Below are 22,386 nucleotides of genomic sequence, written 5' to 3' on the forward strand. Positions count from 1 at the left end.
CTTTGCAAATAGTTGTTAAGTCAGCAAATTTATTGTCCTCTGATTATACAAACGCAACCCAACGAAACAGTGTTCTCCAGTCTTCAGTGCAAAATGTACAACCAGACATAACTCACTTACAGACAAACAATACATATACAGGACAAGTATTTCACCTATATAAATGTATAGTTTCATGAGGGTGAGGGTCTCGGAGGGTCAGTGTGAGCAGCTCCTTTGGCTGTTCAGTGTCCTCACTGTCCGTGGGGAGAAGCTGTTGTTCTATATGTTGGATAGAAATAGGAAATAGGCTGGCTCTCAATGCATTCAAATTGTGTACAAGCCAGTGCTCATCAGCCTCTCAAATAATAGCAGTAAATAGGAGAGTTCTGGCTATTAGGGAGGGTGTAAGGAGGGACCTGGTTCATCGGGAGTGGATAAGGAGGGACCTGGTCCATCGGGAATGTGTAAGGAGCGATCTGGTCCATCTGGAATGAATAAGGAGGAACTTGGTTCATTGGGAGTGATTAAGGAGGGACCTGGTTCATTGGGAGTGAATAAGGAAGGACTTGGTTGCTTGGGAATGTATAAGGAGGGACCTGGTTCATCTTGCGTTGCCACTGACTGGACGCATGTTGAAGGGGAAGTGATGCCGTTGTTTATTTCACTGCCTGTGAACAGTCCAGGTAGATGCTGTGCCCCCCCCCCTCCCCCCGCATTCATTAATGAGAGGAAACACGTTGGTGCTAGAGTCCCCAGGCTGTGCACTGTGCAGGTTGTGACCCACCCATTGCTCACTCTCCACTTCCCACACAAATCTCCTGCACAACAACAAAATAATTGAAACAACTTTCAAAACCCAGCTATGGAAATGATTTCTGGTGGTATCAAGATGTGTGTGCATGGAGGAGTCACGTGATGGAGAATACCAGCCCTCTCCAGAAAGGAACAAATAAAGTGAAGAAAATGCAAAGCTCAAGAAACACAAAACACAACAAATAAAAGATAAATGTGTGGAGAAAAGAAAGAAAATGGGACCTAAGAAGGAAAAACCAAAAACAACGGGAAAAAAAAGAAGGAAAGACGCCAAAAGAGAAAGGTGCAGGCCTTACCTGCATGAAGAGGCAGGGACCTGTCGTGGACAGAGGAGCCCACTCGCCGAGGTTAGTGGAGACCCCACAGGGTCACGACCTCCCGATCGCGGGACTGCAAAAATGGCTCTCTGAGCCAAACAGAAGTGCACAATGTGGACACCAAGGAAAAGGAAAACACAGACAGGAGGGGGAACCCAGCTGTGCAGTGAACTTATACAGCGCGACCAGCTGAGAGATGCCCGTCAGCAGGGCTCTCAGCTGGAAGAAGAGGAAAGCAACGGGAAAGGGAGTAATAAGAAAGAAAAACAGCAACAGGAAGCCCAACAGATAAAACTAGCCCAGAAGAAGAGGACCAACAACAAGAAGCCATGAAAAAAAACCCAACAAATTGAGACAAGCAGCTCAACAAGAAAGTCAGAAGAGACACAGATGTAAGGAAGAGAAATAGAAGACACAAACCCAAGAGCAGACACAGAAGAAGAATACCAAGCTCTGCACAGAGGAATAGAAGGTAAAATAGATGGACAGTACATAGATTTAAAAAATGTTCAAGAACAAATGAAAGCATTAAAAGAATGGTTGACATTAGAATTTAGTGAAATGAAAAGTACAGAAGAAAAAGTGAGTAGAATAGAGCTGGTCATGACAAAAATAGGGAAAAGATTAGAAAATGTGAAAGAACGAGAAATGGCCGTAGAAATGGAAGCGAATGACTTAAGAAGAAAATTGGAAGAAAATGACAAAAAAGTTAAAGAAACACAAGAGTTGTTAGCTCAGAAGATGGATATAATGGAAAACTATAGTAGGCGAAACAATATAAAGATAGTGGGCATAAAGGAAGATGAAGAAGGCAAAAATATGAAAGAATTTATAAAAGAATGGATCCCAAAACTCCTGGGAATGCCAGGAATGCAAGAAGGAATGGAAATAGAAAGGGCACTAGCTCCAAAACCACAGTCACAACATTATCCAAGATCCATTTTAGTAGAATTTATGAGATACACGACAAGAGAAAATATATTGGAGAGGGCAAGGAATAAAATTAAAGAAGACAAAAAACCATTGGAGTACAAGGGTCAAAAAATATTTTTTTTTACCCAGACATAAGTTTTGAACTCCTAAAGAAGAGGAAGGAGTTAACACAGCAAAATCGATCCAATGGAAAAAAGGCTATAAATTTATGTTAAGATATCCAGCTGTGCTTAAAATAGTTATCCCAGGGGAGCAAAACAGACTGTTCTCGGATCCGGAGAAAGCACGAGAATTTGCAGAACCCCTGCAGGACAGAAGGAGAGATGAAGAGATGTAACAAGAATGAAGAATGATGACAAACTACATATAAAGATGTAAAAATGATGTATAAGTAAGAACTAAAGAAGGGAAAGAAAAGGGAAGTAAAGGAGCGGGGGGGAGGGAAAAGGAGGGGGGAAAAAAGAAAAGAAAAGAGGGTGAGCTTTGTTTTAATGTGAAGATAAAAGTTTTCTGGAGGGGGTTGGGTGGGAGAAAATAACAATCACTGCGAAATCAGTTGATACTTGCGAACGGGTTTGCAATCCAAATGGAGAGGGGAGTTGTGGTTGCCCGGCAAGGGACAAGGGGCGACTCAAAGAGGGGGGAGGACACTTGGGGTTAAGGGAATTTTAGATGTGGGAATGGTTGAAGTATTTTATGTTTTAGAAGTGTTGTCATACATTGAGTTCAAAAAAGGAAAACTGAGAGATTAAAATGGGGAAAAGGTGGTGGTGAGGAAGCGGAAATGAGATGCAAACAGAGTATGAGATGGCCATCTTGAACTATATGACTATAAATATTAATGGAATATATAACCAAATTAAAAAGAAGAGGCTATTAAATTTACTGAAAAAAGAAAAAATAGAGATAGCATTCGTGCAGGAAACGCATCTAACTGAAGTGGAACATAATAAATTGAGGAGAGACTGGGTAGGGCACGTAATGGCAGCATCATATAATTCAAAAGCCAGAGGTGTAACTATATTAATCAATAAAAATGTACCAATCAAAATAGAGGAGGAAATAATAGATCCAGGAGGGAGATATGTAATGATAAAGTGTCAGATATATTCAGAATTCTGGAATTTGGTCAATATATATGCCCCTAATGAAGAGGATCAAAGGTTTGTGCAAGATTGTTTTTGAAGATTGTAGATACGCAGGGGAATATATTGATAGGAGGGAATTTTAACCTTAATTTGGACCCAAAGGTGTATAAAACTGGACAAAAGACTAGCAAAAAGTACAAAGTAGCCAAATTTATGGTTAAATCAATGCAGGAAATGCAAACTTTTGGATGTATGGAGGAGACAACACCCAAAGGAGAAGGAATACTCATATTATTCAAATAGACATAAAACATACTCAAGGATTGACCTGTTCCTTTTGTCAGCCCATATCCAAGGGAAAACGAAAAATAAAGCTAGATTGTTATCTGATCATTCACCCCTGTTATTAGCAATAGAACTGGAGGCCTTCATTAGAGGGCAAATAATAAGTTATGTAACTAAGATGAAAAAGGACTACAATCGGGAAATAGAACAGTTGGAAAGGGAAATTGTAAGTACAGAAAAAGAACTAGCAACAAGGGAAGATACAACAAAAAGAAGAGAATTGGTGGACAAAAAATAAAATACGAAACATTACAAACATATAAGGTGGAGAAGAACAAAATGAAAATAAAGCAGAAGTATGATGAGCTAGGAGAAAAAATGCACAAAATACTAGCCTGGGAACTTAAAACAGAACAAACTAAAAGAACGGTATGGCATCAAGGAAAAAGGACATATGAGCGAGGAGTCACGTGATGGAGTAGTGGCCGGACGGTGAACTCCAGCCCTCTCCAGAAAAGTCGGGAAAAACAAAAGAAAACACAAAGGCACAGAAATAAAAGTTACAGAAAAGTGAGTATAAAGGTGGAAAGAAGATGGCGACAAAAAAAGAAAAATCGAAAGCAACGGTAAGAAGAGAGGAAGAGAAGACAAAGGAGGAAAAAGGTGAAGGCCTTACCTGTCCGAAGAGGCCCGCTGCGGAGAGAGAAACCCGCTCCCTCAGGTCGGTAAATAATGGACTACAAAAATGGCTCGCAGAGCCGAGTAAAAATGCGCGATGCGAATGAAAAAAAACACACCGACGGGAGGGGGGACCAGCTGGGGAGTCGATCTCCACAGCCGGCAACGACAGCTGCAGAACACCTGCAGCAAGAAGAGACCACAGAAGACAATAGAAACAAGAAAGAAGAGGAGAAAAGGGCACCAAAGAAACAACAGATGGCCAACCCAGAGGAAGAAGCAGAGGAAGAGGAAGAATACAGTGAAATAGAAGAAGAAAAGAAAGGCAAGATAAAGGATATACTTGCTCTTATTAAAGGATACATGGAGTCATTTAAAGAATGGCAAACACAGGAATTTAAGGATTTAAGAAAAAGAATAAACAACACAGAAGAGAAAATAAATAAAATGGAGATGACCTTAACAGAAATGGGAAAGAAAATGGACAAGATGGAAGAGCGGGCAGTAGCAGCAGAAATGGAGGTAGAAGACTTAAAAAAGAAATTGGAGAAATCTAATAAAAAAACTAAAGAGACACAAGAACTACTAGCTCAAAAAATAGATAGAATGGAAAACCATAACAGAAGAAATAACATAAAGATAGTGGGCCTTAAGGAAGATGAAGAAGGCAAGAATATGAGGGAGTTTATAAAAGAGTGGATCCCTAAGACCCTAGGATGTCCAGAACTACAGCAAGAAATGGAAATAGAAAGGGCACATAGAGTATTGGCCTCTAAACCACAACCACAACAAAAACCAAGATCTATTGTAGTAAAATTCCTAAGATATACTACAAGAGAAAAGGTACTGGAGAAGACAATGGAAAAAGTAAGAGAGGGCAACAAACCACTGGAGTATAAAGGGCAAAAAATCTTCATTTATCCAGATATAAGTTTTGAACTCCTAAAGAAGAGAAAAGAGTTCAATACAGCAAAGGCGATTTTATGGAAGAAAGGGTATAAATTTATACTAAAGCATCCAGCGGTATTGAAAATATTTATTCCAGGACAACAAAACAGATTATTCTCAGATCCAGAAGAAGCACGAAAATTTGCAGAACAATTACAAAAATAGACTGAGGGAGGAAGACGGGTAATGAGAGTAAAAATGATCTCGATTGATATGTATGCGGGTAAAGAGGTATAAGAGTGAATAGAGACAATGAGCATACATGAATGTATCTGTACTTAGAGGAAAATATAGATAATATAGACAAGAATTAATAAGGGAAGGTAATGGAATAGAGAGAATAAGGAGGGAATTAAAAGAGTGACCTTTGTGACATATGAAAAGTGAAATCTTTTCTGGGGGAGGCGGGGTGGGGGGAAATAGCGGTCACTGCAAAATAAGTTGACGCTTGCGAATGGATTCGCAAATCCAAATGGAGAGGGGAGATGTGGTTGTCCGACAAGGGATAAAGGACAACTCAGGAGGTGAAGGGGAGATTGGGGATAAATAAGATAGAAATAGGAGAATAAGGAAAATGTTGGATGTTGTAGGAATGTTGTCTTATAAAGAGTTGAAAATAAGAAAACAGAAATGGAAAAGGAGGAAAGGTAATGATGGAAAAACGGAAAGAGAAGATAAACAAAATATAAAAGGGCTACGCTGAACTATATGTCTTTAAATATTAATGGAATACATAACCAAATTAAAAGGAAGAAACTACTAAATTTAAATGAATAAATGTATTCCATTAGAAAAAATAACATATAGGTTAAAAAATAATATTGAAATATTCGAACAAGTTTAGGAGCCTTACATTAAATACAATAGCGAAAACCTACCGGGGACAAACATTACCTAAGTTGATGGAAGGAGAAGGAAAGAAAAGAATGGACTCAGTAGAATTTCTGGTGTAATTTTGTTGAATGACAACATTGTCTGACTGGCTTAATGCAACCTAGATTGTATACCTAAAATGGATGAGAGGGGGGGTGGGGGGGTGGTTTGGGAGGAAAGGGGGGGGGGAGAAAAAGTCACTGTATATGTGTGAAAAAGAAATAGTGTATATCATGGCTAATGTGATTTATGGTGTGAAAAATAAAAAAATTTAAAAAAAAAGAAAAAAAACACAGCAGATGTAGTTTTTTAAAATAAAAGGACTTCTGAGAATGGAAAAAAAAAGAGGAAAAAGGACATATAACCCTTTTCATATAACACATTACATATAACAACAGAGATCAATGAAAACTTTAAGGAATTCATGAACAATTATACTGAACTGAGAACGAAGGGAAAGAAGACAAAATAGATGAGTTTTTAGCTAAAATTGAACTACTGAAATTGCAAGAAGAATATATTAAAAAAACGCCTGGAGAGGACGGATTCCCAATAGAATTCTATAAAACATTTAAAGAGTTATTAATTCCACCTCTCCTGGAAGTAATGAACCAGATAGAAGAAACACAAAACTTGCCAGATTCATGTAAAACAGCAATAATTACAGTAATACCAAAGACGGGGAAAGATCCACTAACACCAGCATCGTATAGACCAATATCTCTACTTAACTCAGATTGTAAGATAATAGCAAAACTACTAGCAAACAGATTAGCCGAATGTGTACCAAAATTAGTAAAACTAGATCAAACTGGATTTATTAAGAAAAGACGAACAACGGACAATGTCTGTAAGTTCATTAACTTAATCCATGAAGCACAAGAAAACAAGACGCCAACAGTGGCTGTTGCTTTAGACACAGAGAAAGCCTTTGACAGGGTAGAATGGAATTATTTATTCAAAGTATTACAGAGGTTCAACTTACCAGAAAAATATATTAATTGGATTAAAGCTTTATATAAGGGACCATTGGCGAAGGTGACAATAAATGGATATTTATTGAACAAATTTAAATTAAGCAGGTCAACTAGGCAGGGATGTCCACTATCTCCCTCACTATTCGCTTACCATTGGCAGAACAGAAAATAAAATAAAAGGGATAAAAATAAAGAAGGAGTATAAAATCAGTTTATTTGCAGAACCAGAAATATCAAGAAAAGAACTACATAAGAAATTGAAGGAATATGGAGAAATATCTGGGTACAAGATCAACACAAATAAAAGTGAAGCAATGCCAATGAATAATGCGGATTACGCAGAGTTTAAAAAAGAATCACCATTTAAATGATAAACACAAGCAATCCGATACCTATGTATTAGATTAGATAATAATTTAGGCCACCTATACAAATTAAATTATCATCCATTAATGAAGAAATTACAGGATGACTTAGAACATTGGAAAGAATTGCCACTAACACTGATAGGGAGGGTAAATTGCATTAAAATGAATATCTTCCCAAGGATACAATACCTATTTCAGTCATTACCAATTCCATTAACAGAGAAATTCTTCAATAAACTAAAGAGAATTGTAAGTATATTCTTATGGAAAGGGGGGAAACCGAGGATAGTGCTAGATAAATTAACAGAATGGTACAAACAAGGTGGTTTGCAGCTACCAAACTTTAAAAATTATTATAGAGCAGCACAATTAAGGTATTTATCAGATTTTTATCAAACAAGACTAAAACCAGATTGGACCAAGATAGAGTAGATAAAATAGGAGAGAAGGTACCAGAACATATACTTTATAAGTGGGATGAAAAGCTGGTGCAATATAAAAGCTCACCAGTACTGCATCGTTTACTCAACATATGGAAGAAGATTCACGTAGAAAGGAAAAAAACAAATTACCAACTACCAAAATTATTGTTTTTTTTTACTTGACAAATGTTTATTGTTGAAATGAATCCCCTGCCCCTCTCCCCTCGCACCACCCGCTTCCCTGCCCCACTTCCACACGCTGCCCGCTCCCTCATGCCGCCCGCTCTCCTGACCTACTCCCTCACGCTGCCTACTCCCTCGCGCCACTCCTCCCAGGGAATGCGGGAGCAGGGGTGGGGGGGTGTGGGATGTCAGAGCATGCCTGCCAGACAGACGCAAGCATGCAGACATTAATGTCACTAATCGTTCCTGGTAGGACTGGTTGTTGTTTCACACCGCCAGAACACGATTGGTGAGTTAACTTGGCCAGACTTTCAATTCTGAAATTGATTGACCTGCCTGGTTACCGCACAATTTCCGTGATTTGAACCTCCAATTTGGAGGGTTAACTCACATGTACCCGGTGGTGTGAAAAGGCCTAGAGATGTCTTCTTTTTTTTATATAAATTTTTTATTTTTCACACCATAAATCACATTAGCCATGATATACACTATTTCTTTTTCACACATATACAGTGACTTTTTCTCCCCCCCCCCCCTTTCCTCCCAAACCACCCCCCCACCCCCCCCTCTCATCCATTTTAGGTATACAATCTAGGTTGCATTAAGCCAGTCAGACAATGTTGTCATTCAACAAAATTACACCAGAAATTCTACTGAGTCCATTCTTTTCTTTCCTTCTCCTTCCATCAACTTAGGTAATGTTTGTCCCCGGTAGGTTTTCGCTATTGTATTTAATGTAAGGCTCCTATACTTGTTCGAATATTTCAATATTATTTCTTAACCTATATGTTATTTTTTTCTAATGGAATACATTTATTCATTTAAATTTAGTAGTTTCTTCCTTTTAATTTGGTTATGTATTCCATTAATATTTAAAGACATATAGTTCAGCGTAGCCCTTTTATATTTTGTTTATCTTCTCTTTCCGTTTTTCCATCATTACCTTTCCTCCTTTTCCATTTCTGTTTTCTTATTTTCAACTCTTTATAAGACAACATTCCTACAACATCTAACATTTTCCTTATTCTCCTATTTCTATCTTATTTATCCCCAATCTCCCCTTCACCTCCTGAGTTGTCCTTTATCCCTTGTCGGACAACCACATCTCCCCTCTCCATTTGGATTTGCGAATCCACTCGCAAGCGTCAACTGATTTTGCAGTGACCGCTATTTCCCCCCACCAAAATTATTGTTGATGCAAAATAAACTAATCCCTTTCACAATAAATAACTTTTCCTTTAGAAAATGGGAGAGAAAAGGAATTAAAAGAATAGAAAATTGTTTTTTTGGAAATAATTTATTATCATTTGAACAAATGAAGTACAAAAATGTCGTCATGGAACAATGTTTGCATACCACCAACTGAAAACCTACTTAAAGGATAAATTGGGAAGCAGACTGAGATTACCAGAAGGAAGCAGCTTTGAATATGTGATTACAGACACAATGATAATTAAAAGATTTATAACAAACATGTACATCAAGCTGCAAGAGAAAGGAAATTATGAAATAAACTATAAACCAAAACAAAAGTGGGAAAAAGATTTAAACAAAGATAAAAAATGAAATATGGGAAAAAGCTATGCTCCGGAACTATGAGAAATATAATAAACACAAGGTTACACATGATACAATATAATTGGTTACACAGGCTTTATATCATGCCCCAAAAGTTAAATAAATGGGACCCAACAGTATCAGACAGATGTTTTTGCTGTAAGAAGGAAATGGGATCAACAGTACATGCAATTTGGGCATGTGAGAAAGTGAAAAAGTTTTGAGAAGATCTAAATCAGGTATTAAATAAAATCACAAAAAGCAACATACCAAAAAATCCAGAGATCTTTCTTCTAAGTAATACAAGAAGTAAAGAAATGGGCTTCAAACTGGATGAAGCGCCAAAAAGATTTATTATGATAGCCTTAGCTGTAGCAAAAAAATGTATAATGTCAACTTGGAAATCAGAAGAGAGCCTGAGAATACAGCAATGGTACATGTAAATGAATAAATGTATTCCATTGGAGGAAAAAAACATATAATTTAAAATATAAAGTCACAGTATTCGAACAAATTTGGGAACAGTATATGGAATACAACAGAGAGGTCCTACCGTGGACCTCCACCCCCTAAAATGATAGAAAGACGAAATGAACTGACCCAGTGTGTAAAAGTAGATGATACAATTTTCTTGTTTATTTTCATTGTGTGATGACATTGTTTAATGGGTTTATTGTATTGTATATGTTGAACGTTTAGTGGGTAGGGAGGGGGGTGGGAAGGAGGAAGGGAAGGGAGGGGGAAAAAGGGGGAGAAAATTCCACTGTGTATAATCAAGAGGGAAATGTTTGTGTGTATTTTGATTAATATGGTTCATAGTGTGAAAAATTTTTTAAATTTTTTTAAAAGATGTGTGTGTGTGTGTGTGTGTGTGTGTGTGTGTGTGTGTGTGTGGGTGGGGCAGGAGTTCATAACACGCATTCTTTCTGTTGCACAGAGAGCTGAGGGAGAGACTGAAACCAGAGCTAATGGAATTGATTAAGCAGCAGCGCCTCAATCGCCTGTGCGATGGGACTCTCTTCCGCAAGATCAGTAGCCGCAGGCGCCAAGGTACACCTTCCGGACACATGGTCCTCGCCCCGAGACAGAGCCGGTGTCCAGCTGCACCCTGCTGCCTAATGCATCTTTCACTCTCACCCACCATTGTATTGGGTTCATTGTATTGGAGCCGCCAATGGCCCACTATCCTATCACATTAGCTTGGCCAATCGAATTCAAGTAATTGAGTAAATTTGAATGAAATTTTTACCCTCAGCAATAGTAACCATGAATCTGCGAGGAAATCCATTCTGATTCATAAATGACTTCAGGGAAGGAATCAGCCAAGATACATCGGCAGCAGTTCTCTGAAAAGCCACAGGTTGTCATGGTCATTAAATGCTGGTATCACCATAACACATAAACAAGCCCTTCTCTTCCATCTTGTCCAGGGGAGGGCAACCTTTTAATTTAGACCTGCAGCACGATAACAGGCCATGTCAGCTCACAAGTACAAACCTGGGGGGTGTAGGTTAATTGGGCGGCGCGGACTCATGGGCTGAAATGGCCTGTTACCGTGCTGTAGGTCTAAATTAAAAGGTGGCCCACCCCCGGTAGTCCATGGTGAACTATTGTTCTGCCTAGACCCCTTGTCGGGCCCCCAAACGATAGCCCTTGCATCCCTTCCATCCATATACAGGTCCAAATTTTTCTTAAATGTGAAAACTGAGCCAACATTCACCACTTCAGTTGGCAGCTCGTTCTACACCACTCTGCGTGAAGACGTTCCCCCTAAACATCTCACCCCTTGTGAGCCACCATCATCCATTATTGAGCTTTGCCTTCCCTTTGCAGTGTTCACTTTGCTGCCTTCTCGTCCCTGGTTTTCTTCCTTAATGTACTGCAGTTGGGTTAGAACTGCTCCGCGGGCTCAGACTCCTTCCCCGATGGTAGAGCCAAGGCTCTCCCCCTTGTGGCTTCCAGTGAGCTCTAATGATGTCTTGTGCGCTCCACTAGTCAACAGGAAGATGACCACACAGAGATAATGAAAGGAGAGGGTAATGGAACTATACTCCATAGAGGTCACAGCTCTGAAGGGCTGAAAGAAAGGAAGGTGAGGTAAAATGGGACAACTTGGTGAATTGTTGACAAAGATTCTTTCATGCATTGAATTACTCAAGTAATTGACTCAAAACCGACTGGAGAAATCCAAGTCACTGGAACAACAAACAACCTGCTGGAGGGACTCAGCAGCAGGGGTGCAGCACTGTGGGGCCACTCCGCTCCCCTGCTGAGCACTATTCTGGACACACGAGGAACTTGTTTTCTTTCACGACTGGTCATTCTCCTTCCTCATCCTACCGTTTGCTCTCAGTTATACAACGGCAAAAACAACATGGCGGCCACCGTGGCTGGGTCTTGCGAGACCTCCCCGTCGTCGTTTTTGGCAAGCCCTGAAACCTTAAAAAAAAATCAGCCCTGCACCCCTGCTCAGCAGTTTGAGCGGCATCAGTGAGTGGGGGGGGGGGGGGGGGGGGAATGGTCGACATTTCAGGCCAGCACTTTCATTAAGACTGAGAGGGCAGAGGAGAGACAGCCAGTCTAACGTTGACAGGGTGGGTGGTCTTGGACACGGCCAGTGGTGAATGAGGGAGGAGTGAAGGATGACAGTTAGATGGGCAAGTGAAGGCTAAGGGAGGGGGGGCGAGAATGGAAATAAAGGGAACAAGAGTTATCCAGGGGGAGGTGACAGATGAAGACAAAGGCTGCTGGTACTGGAATGTAATGTGTAAGTGATAAGAGTGATGCGAAAGCTATTGGGGAGAGAATCCTGTGGTGGGGGGGGGAAATGGAACCAGACAGGGAGGGGAATGAGAATGGGTGGGGGGTGGTTGAGAAAATCACTGACACATGAGAGCCAGTGACTTTAAATGGGCCCAGGAGTTGCTCTTCAAGGACACACCCCACTGTGTGATTTTACATTGAGCCTGTTTGACGCTCAGGGTTAAAGGTCGGGCGAATGGCCTTGTGCAGAAGACTTGAGGGGAAAGGCGACGGGAGTCATTTGCAGAGCGAAAATATATTGTCCCTCAGGGAGAGAAGATTTGTGGCTGCGTCCTGCTTCTGCTGAAGGCAGTTTATTGCTGTGAAATTAGCCGGGGTTGAACTCTGAGAGAACAACTAATGTGTGGCAGCAACCCCACCTCCCCAAAAGGAGGGCTGCTGTGGGATTAGGATCAATATTACTAAATTAGAAGTTGGAGGCTGACTTTTTGAAAGGTGCGGTGCCTCATTTGATTTTTTTGTTCTGATGCCTAATACAATTGGATTTAATTGGAATTGACAGTCATAAGCAGCCCATGTTACACTCTCTTGATCCTCACCTGTGGCAGCTGGCCTCCACACCACAGCCTGTTTTATGCGCAGATAAAGTTGGACAAGGCACTTTGATATGGCGAGATTGAGAAAGCTGGGACCATGGGTGTGGGTGTCCCCTGGGTGTTCCAGTCACGGAGTCATATAACATGGGAGCAGGCCCTTCGGCCCTCTCTGTCTGTGGTGACCTATTTGTATTAATCCTACCTTCCAGCACTTGGCCTGCAGCCCTCTGTCACCATTCAAGTGCTTATCAGGAGATTTAAAAGCATCAGTAATTCTGCTTCCCCCACTCTTCCAGGCAATGTATTCAGGTACTCAATCACTCTCTGAGTGAGAAGGTGCCCCTCTAAATCTCTTACCCCTTGCTTTAAATCTATGTCCTCTAGTTTTAACTTGATTCAATGTTTTAATGAATTTTCATTTAGAAATACAGGCCCTTCCGGCCCACAAGCTGGTTCTGCCCAAATGCACCCATTAAACCTCCCAACCCCGTACATCTTCGGAACATAGGAGGAAACTGGAGCACCCAGAGGAAACCCATACAGGCCGTGGGGAGAACATGCAAACTCCTCACAGACAGCACCTGATTTGAACCCAGGCACTGGTGTTGTAATAGCGTTGCGCTGTCACAGGCTTCCTCCACGTCCAAATGATGTGGTTTGGTGGGTTCGTTGCCTTCTGCAAGTTGCCTCATTGGTGCGTAAAGGCTTGAGGAGTTGATGGGAATGTGGGGAGAATAAAATGGGAGTAGGGCATCTGATGCTCGAGTCAGCACGATTTCGATGGGGCAAAGGAAGGGCTACACACTCGAACGTGCACTATATACATACAGTATATCAACTATGATTCAAAGATTCTCTGTTGGCCTTGGTGGCTCTGGTTGAGGAGGGTTCACTGTTCCTTGCTGCAAGTTACCTTGGACGGATAGGTGAGAGAGCCCCACATCTCAGGTTTGACTAAAGGCACTTTCAGGTGGCCAAAATACCCCGATGTAAAGCTGCATATTCTACCCCTATGCAGCTGTCGGGAGGCCACCTGAAAGTGGAGAACACAGCCCTTACCTAACCCTCCTCCTGTAGGTATAATCTCCATCTCCGAGAATCCCCCATTGCACCTGAAAGCAGCAGTGGGACTGCTGCCACAGTCCACAGGAGATGGTGTTCACTCTGATGCAGCTCTCCTTCAGCCGACACATTCAGGTGACAGAAAGGCGTCTTCTCCGCGGCCACCTGAATGTCACAGCTTCGTCTGCCGACGCATTATCTGCGTCCGAGCACCTGAAAGCGGCTTAAGTTTACCTTCCCTGAGGGCTGAACGGCTTGGGCCATCCCACAAGATAAAGGAACAGAATAGGCCCATTGGCCCATCGAGTCTACTCTGCCATTCTAATCATGAGCTGATCCATCCGCCAACTTAGTCCTGCTCCCCTTAACCCTTGATACCCTGATTAATGAAATACCTGTCATTCTCTGCCTTAAATACACCCCAATGACCTCGCTTCCACAGACTCACAATCCTCTGACTGAAGACATTTTTCCACATGCCATTTTTAAATTGACACCTTTTTAACCTGAAATTATGCCCTCTTGTCTTAGAATCCCCTTCCATGGGGAAACATCCTTGCCACGTCCACTCTGTCCAGGTCTTATCAGTATTCAAAATACTTCAATGAGGTCCCCCTCCATCGAGTACAGTCCAAGAGTCAACAATTGTTCCTCACATGGTAAGCCTTTCAATCCTGGTATTTTTCTAGTAAATCTTCTCTGAACCCTCTCCAATGCCAACATGTCTTTTCTTAAATACGGAGCCCAAAACTGTACACAGTACTTCAAATGAGGTCTCATTTGAGTGCTTGATGGAGTCTCAACATTACATCCCTGTTCTTGTACACTACCACTCTAGAAATGAATGCCAAAACTGCATTCGCCTCTTCACCACCGACTCAATCTGGAGGTTAACCTTTAGGGTATCCTGCACAAGGACTCCCAAGTCCCTTCGCACCTGGAATTTTGAATTTTCTCCCCATCTAAATAAGTCTGCCCATCTACTTCTACCAAAGTGCATGACCGTACACTTTAGAACATTGTATTCCATCTTCCACCTTTGCCCATCCTCTTAACCTATCCAACTATACCTGCAGTCTTTCCGTATCCTCAGCACCACCTCCCCTACCATCTATTTTGATATAATCTGCGAATTTAGACATCAAGCCATCTATTCCAGAATCAAAATCATTAATATACAATGTAAAAAGAAGCAGCCCCAACACCGACCCTTGCGGAACACAATGAGTAACCGGTAGCCAGTCAGAATAGGATTCCTTTATTCTCATTCTCTGTTTCCTACCAACCAGCCAATGCTCTACCCGTGCTCGTATCCTTCCTGTAATTCCACGGGCTCTCAATTTGTTTTGCAGCCTCATGTGAGGCAACTTGTCGAAGGCCTTTTGAAAGTCCAAATACTCAACATCCACTGCGTGTCCCGTGTTTACCCTACTTGTGATCTCTTCAAAAAGATTGCAATAGGTTTGTCAGGCATGATTTTCCTTTAAGGAAACCGTGCTGACTTGGGCCTCTCTTTTCATGCACCTCAGGGTATTCCATAATTTCATCCTTGACAATCAACTCCATCAGCTTTCCAACCACCGACGTCAGGCTAATAGATCCATAATTTCCTTTCTGCTGCCTCACTCCCTTCTTAAACAGCGGGATGAATTCATGATCCTCCAGTCCGCTGGAACCATGCCAGGCTCCATTGATTCCTGGAAGATTATTACCAATGCCTCCACAATCTCTACAGCTTCCTCCTTCTGAATCCAAGGATGCATTCAATCCAGTCTGGGAGACTTATCTACCCTTACACCATTTACCATCCCAAGTGCCTTCTCTCTCATGATCTTGACCTCACTCACTTCTGAGGGATTCATGAGAGTCCAGTTTGCTACTAATGTCTTCCACAGTGAAGACTGATCCAAAATATTCATTCGGTTCCTCTGCCATCTCCTTGTCTCCCGTTACAATTTCTCCAGCGTTGTTTTCCATCTGTCCAATGTTTACTTTGGTCACTCTTTTACTCTTCATATATTTTAAAAAGTTTTTAATATCCTCTTTGATATTATTTGTCAACCTCCTTTTATAATTCATCTTTTCTTTCTTTATCACCTTCTCAGTTGTCTTCTCCAAGTCTTTAAAAGTTTCCCAGTCCTCCATCTTCCCACTTATTTTTGCTTCATTGTCTACTCTCTCTTTAGCTTTTACCTTAGCTTTAACTTCCCTCGTCAGCCACAATTGTCTCATTTTCCCATTCACAATTTTCTTTCTTTTTGGTGTGTGCCTGTCCTGGACGTCCCTCATTTCTCACAGAAACTCCAGCCATTGCTGAGCTGCTGACCTTCCCCATTAATGTATTTTGCCCAATCGACTTTGCCTAGTTTCTCTCTCATGCGACTCTAATTTCCTTTACTCCGCTGTAATACTGACACATCGGACTCTAGCCTTTCCTTTTCAAATTTTGAAGTGAACTCAATCATATTGTGATGACTGTCTCCTAAGGGTTCCTTTACCTTAAGCTCTTCAATCACTTCTGGTTAATAACACAGCACCCAGTCCAGAACAGCCGATGATCTCCTGGTGGGCTCATCAACAAGCTGTTCCAAAAAGCCATTCCACAAACACTCTTCTGAGATCCCGTACTGACCTGACTTGCCCAATCTACTTTCATGTTAAAATTCCTCATGATTATCATAATGCTGTCTTTCTGACATACCCTCTCTATTTCCAGATGTATTTTATAATCCATATCCTGGCTGATGTCTGGGGGGGGCCTGTATATAACTGCCATTGGTGTTCTTTACCTTTAACTCTATATCTTCTGACCCTATATTCATTCTTCCCAATGATTTAATATTGTTGCTTACCGCCCCCTCTACCTACTTGCCTATCCTTGTAATACACTGTGTACCCTTTGTCATTCAACTCCCCAATGACATGCATCCTTTAGTTACGACTCTGTAATGGCCACAACATCGTACCCTCCAATCTGTAGCTGTACAGCAAGATCATCCACCTTGTTTCTAATGCATTCATTTAAGGATATAACTTTCAGATCAGTTATTGAATGCACAGTGTCTCCATCCCTCCGACTATTATTTTGTCTCGTCACCAATTTACACCCTCCTTAACAGCTATATGAAGCTAAAGGTTCCATTATTGTCACATATTATGAATGTAACGTACATTAAATTCTTTTACTTTGTCTACCTTAAGGAAGGCAGAAAGTCGCCACTTTGTCCAGCACCCCTCACAGAGGTGAAGCCCCAGTGAGGAATGAACTCGCGACCCCCTGGTTTACAAAACCAGTGCTCTAACCACTGAGTTATCGGAGCCTTTATATTAAACCTGCCTGCCAGGATATTGGTCCCCTTTAGGTTCAAGAGTAACCCATCCTTTTGTATAAGTTGTACCTTCCCCAAAAGAGATCCCCATGATCCAAGAATCAAAGGACCTGATGGAATTCATTAGGCTTCAAACATTTTTCTGCTGGTAAAACTGATAGAGAATTCGCGATGTGTAGACTTTCCCCACAGACAATTGGAACATGGAGCTCCAAGCCTCAAGGGAACAGCTGAGGTGAACAGCAGAGTAGTGTGTGAAGGGAAAGTTCAGTAAACGTGGGCGGGGTGACAGATTAGAAGGAGGTTCGATGTAGGAGCGCTGCAGGTAACGTAGCGGTTGAGCATCAGGAACTGGATACAGGAGGTTGGCGCTGTGTATGTAAATTCTCCACGAAGAGTCTGAAGCATTCAGGGACGTGAATCAGGTCGTGAGTCGACGCCTGCCAGGTTGAATATCAAACAGCCTGCCAGCATTCTTTCCGACAGACCTCGGGAGCTGGAGTGAGGTGGTGCAGGGCCAATTTCCTGGCGGAGGGTTTTTGGCTTGAAACTTCATCTGACCCTTGTCTGAGTTGCTCTAGACAGTTAACCTTTCCCTCTGTTTCATCCGATCTAGACAAGCTGTGGTACTGTCGCCTGTCGCCCAACCACAAGGTCCTTCACTACGGGGACGTGGAGGAAGGAGTGGAGAGTCCTGCCATCGAGTGCCTGCAGGAGAAGAGTATGTACTGCTCCCAGAACATTCCGGAAGCAAACGCAGTGCTCTTCTTTAATGTGGAAATGTTTGTTTAGTCTTGATGAACAGATAGAGTGAGCAACATCGAGTGATTCGTCTAAGAACCACAGAGGTGTCTGAGGGGAAGTGGTTAAGTACAGGGAGAATGGAAGAGAGGATATACTACTGATGGATGTGGGTAAGATAAGGTGGACACCGACAGCAGCACAGCAGACGGCTTCATGGTCAGCTTCCATACTGTAGGTTCTACACAGATCTCTGAAAATGACAGACTCACCAGTGAACGATGACAGTCCCCTCCTCCAAAAGTAGCCTCTGAGCTACACTCAGGAGCTTCCCTGCTACATGAATGGAAGGATTAAAAGAGACCACCCCACAGACAGATCCAGGCAAAGCAGAGCATCTTAGCACTGCTGTCAGTGGCAGTTAGAAAAACAGAAGTGTCTCCAAGAAGGAGATGACAGCATCCTGTCTCAGTCTTTTGACCGCACTGTGGCCTTCACTAGACTTCGGACATGATAAGATCCTGCATGGTTTCTGTGGAACAGGGTGAGAATGATGGGCATCTCCTCCCGCAGATCTATTCATGAATCTGGGTCAGCCAGGGGATGCACCAGGGGCAGGAAGGCCGCAGAAGTAGGGAGAGGTGATGCCTGATGCAGTTGTTTACGCGACAAGGCAGGGAAATCACGAGCGCAAATCTCCTCATCTCTAAATATGTACTACCAAAGCCTACAACCCCTAACCTTAATATTCATTCCAATAACAAGCAAAGAATTACTGGAGGAACTCAGCAAGGCAGACATTGTCCATGGTCAGCCAACATTATGGGACTAAGATATTAAAAGGGGAAAGAAGCTGGGAAAGAGGTCCAGGGGTGCTAGGGCCGAAGGTGTGGGAGGTGGAGGGACCACTAGGAAAGGGAAGAAAAAGTAAGATAGAATTGGGTGAAGAGATATAAACAATGGAATCAGATGGTGGGGGGGGGGGGGGGGGGGGGTGAAGGTTACCTAAAATTGATGCTCAAGCTGAAGGTTTAAGGCAGTGGATTTCAACCTTTTTCTTTCCACTCACATACTGCCTTAAGTATTCCCTAATGTCATGGATTGCTTAAGGTGGTATGTGAGTGAGGGGAAAATAGTTGGTTTAAGGGTTTACAGGAGAAATATGATGTTCAAGCTTACGTTTGGCCTCACCCTATCAGTGGATGAGGTCAAGGATGGACATTTTGCAGGAATGGTTGGGTGTAGTGTAGACAGATTTGTGGATGAGTGAGAAAGCAAATTGTATGGAGGGTTTGGCGAGGCTGCAGAAGGATATAGTTAAATTAGGTGAGTGGGCAAAGATCTGGCAGGTGGAGTCCTTCAAGCCAATTTGCCCATGCCGTCCCATTTTCCTGTGTTTGGCCTATGTCTCTTAAAAGAAAATTTAAATTTAAACATACAGCATGGTAGCAACATAACAGGCCATTTTGGCCCACAAACCCGTGCCGCCCAATTTACACCCAATTAACCGACACCCCTGCTATGTATCAAATGGTGGGAGAAAACTAACCAGTTAGTTGCACTAACTGCTATGCCAACCTTTTTCTTTCCATTCACATCACACTTTAAGTAATCCCTATGCCATCGGAGCTCTGTGATTAGTAAGGGATTGCTTAAGGTAGGATGTGGGTGGAAAGAAAAAGTTTGAAACCCATTGGCACCTAATTGACTCGTTATGTGCAAGGTTTCAGAGCTCCCAAAGGAAATGGTCCAATGATAATTCTTCTCAAGCAAAATATTTCAGTAACAATTGGGTCTAGAGCAGGGGTTTTCGACCTTCCCTTCCCACCCACATTAAGCAATCCTTTTTTTTAATCCATGTACCTGTCCATGTGCCTTTTGAATATTACAATTGTCCTTGCTGCTCCACGCACACGCCCAGCTATGTGTGAAAAAGATAGCCCTCCGGAGCCTTTAAATCTTTCCCTTCTCACCTTAAATTGATGATTCACCAACTCTACTGGGAAAAAAGAATATGATGATTTACCCATCCCCTTTTAGCTTCCAATGCTCCAGGGAGAAAAGTCCCAGACTCTCTTTATAAATTCAAGCCCACCCCTCTCAACACTGCTTAGAAATTAAAAATCTGCCCATTTCAGATGGAGAAAAGGCCGAAATGTTTTCTCTCGGGTGTGGGAGCCTTTAAAACTTTTCCTTAGTGGGTGGTGGAGGCAGTTTCTTTGAATGCTTTTAAATCATAGGTCGATAGCGGGGTGATGACAAGTTACCACCAGAAGAGGAAAGCACAGTAGTTGAATTTACATTCAGATCAACCACAATCTTATTAAATGGTAGGGCAAGATCAAGAGGCCGACTCCTGCTCCAGATATATTCCAACAGGAAAGCATTGTGGCCTAACACCAGGAGTATGATGCTACTGGAGCTCTGGCTCCTCAGGGGACTGCTCCAGCACCTCGGGGCCTCTCCAGAACCTCAGGGGGCCGCTCCAGAACCTCAGGGGGCCACTCCAGAACCTCAAGGGGACCACTCCAGAACCTCAGGGGGACTGCTCTGGCACCTCCTTGTCACTGTTTTTGGTGAGTTCCAGCGCCTAAAAAATTAGCAATGCACCCCTGCCCAACATTGTTGCATGAAAGCAGATTGAACGACTCCTCAAATGGAAAACATTTACAAGCCTGTGAGGAATAAGTACTAGAGTGAAATTAATGGGAAAGATTTAGTGAAGCAGATGAGTAGCACGTCACCCCCAGCCTGCCCTGCTTTGGTTTTTCTTTAGTTCTGAGTCCATAGAGCCTTCAAACCAAGTTACTCACAGACCTGGATCTCTCAGGCTGTGAAGCTGTCTGGTGGTTCTTTAGATAAATTTTGACCTGCATCACCATTTTGCTAAACTCTCTTGCCCTTCCTCTCTGTTGTAGTTCCCGTTGCTGACATCAAAGCCCTTGTTACTGGGAAGGACTGTCCTCACATGAAGGAGAAGAGTACACTGAAACAGAACCGGGTGAGTCAAGCCCAAAGGATGCATAGCCAGCCAAGGCCTGACTGAGTTTGTCCCCCTATCCCACAACTCACTCCCATGAGTGTTCCATTATGCTGGAAGTGCCAACCCCTGGAAGTAAAGTAGCAAGTTACCCATCGCTCCAGTTAAGGTGCCACCTTGGACCTCAAAAACAATTTGGCACTGACAGAGCAGGTAGGTTCTGGGGGTCTTGCTGAAGCCCCCAGACTGAGAGAACTGGCAAGTACAACTCCTTTATTCAGGAAGACAGAGGGACAGGAAGAAGGAAACAATGGGCCAGTTAGCTTCACATCTGTCATTAGAAAAATGAATACGTCATGAGCCCTAAAAGAGGCACCAGTGTATCTTACATTTTTCTGTGTGATCTGCTATAATATCTTTAACAGTCTAACCCAGTGGTTCTCAACCTTTTTCTTTCCACTCACATCCCACTTTAAGTAATCCCTATGCCATCAGTGCTCTGTGATTAGTAAAGGTTTGCTTAAGGTGGTCTGTGTGTGGGAAGAAAAAGTTTGAGAACCACTGTTTTAATCGTCCCTAATTGCACAGTTTCAGAACTCCAAAGGAAATGGGCCAATGCCAATTTTTCTCAAAATATTTCAGTAACAATTGGGTCTAGAGCAGTGATTCTCACCCTTCCCTTCCCACCCACATGCCATCTAACTAATCACAGCACCGATGCCATAGGGATTACTTAAAGTGGGATGTGAATGGAAAGACAAAGGTTGAGAACCACTGGGTTAGACTGTTGTTAAAGATATTATAGCAGATCACACAGAAAAATGTAAGATACACTGGTGCCTCTTTTAGGGCTCATGACGTATTCCCAAAAACAAACACAAAAAAGTTTTAATTTTACACGTATGGCCACGTGTGGCCAAGGTACAATGAAAAGGTTTGTTTTGTGTGCTGTTCAGCCACTCTATTCCAATAAAACAGAGTACAGAGACCAAGGTTTCAGGGAGAGATCAGTTCGAGTGGAGTAGGGGCAACATTTTTACTAGTGTCAGGTTCATTCAGGTGTCTGATAGAGGCGGGAAGGAACTAGTCTTTGAATTTGTTGGTATGTAATTTCACTCTCTTGAATCTTTTTCCTGATGGGAGGACGGTGAAGAGTGTGTGGCCAGGGTTAAATGAATCCTTTGGTACATTGGTGTTTTTGAACCAATCAGTGGTGAGAATTGGAATGATGTACATTGTGGAATTGCACAACAAGAGGGACCTGGCAGAAAGTTCTGACCTCCACTGGCACTCGCACACCAATGAAGCACCCTGGCTCAGGGAGGAGAATGTGCCTGTGAGGGATGGGTATCATGCAGGCAGTGCTGAAGGCTACCTTTGACACGGCATGGTGATTGTGGGCCTTTGCCTGGGATTGGGAGCAATATTCCATGTATTGACAGAGTTTGTTATGACATAGTGCAGAGTCGTCCCCAGGCTAAGTAGACACAC

The 22,386-nt window shown here is 42.4% G+C and overlaps 1 protein-coding gene across 1 annotated transcript in view; it reads left to right on the forward strand.

Annotated features, from left to right (window-relative positions):
* Positions 1-22,386, forward strand: part of LOC138744611 (engulfment and cell motility protein 3-like) — a 219,177-nt gene that overhangs the window by 190,764 nt on the left and 6,027 nt on the right. The window contains 3 exon segments of the mRNA XM_069901012.1: positions 10,362-10,474; positions 17,791-17,895; positions 20,834-20,916. Coding sequence (XP_069757113.1) covers positions 10,362-10,474; positions 17,791-17,895; positions 20,834-20,916 — 301 coding nt within the window.

The sequence above is a fragment of the Narcine bancroftii genome, chromosome 10 (assembly GCF_036971445.1).
Source record: "Narcine bancroftii isolate sNarBan1 chromosome 10, sNarBan1.hap1, whole genome shotgun sequence".
NCBI lineage: Eukaryota > Metazoa > Chordata > Chondrichthyes > Torpediniformes > Narcinidae > Narcine > Narcine bancroftii.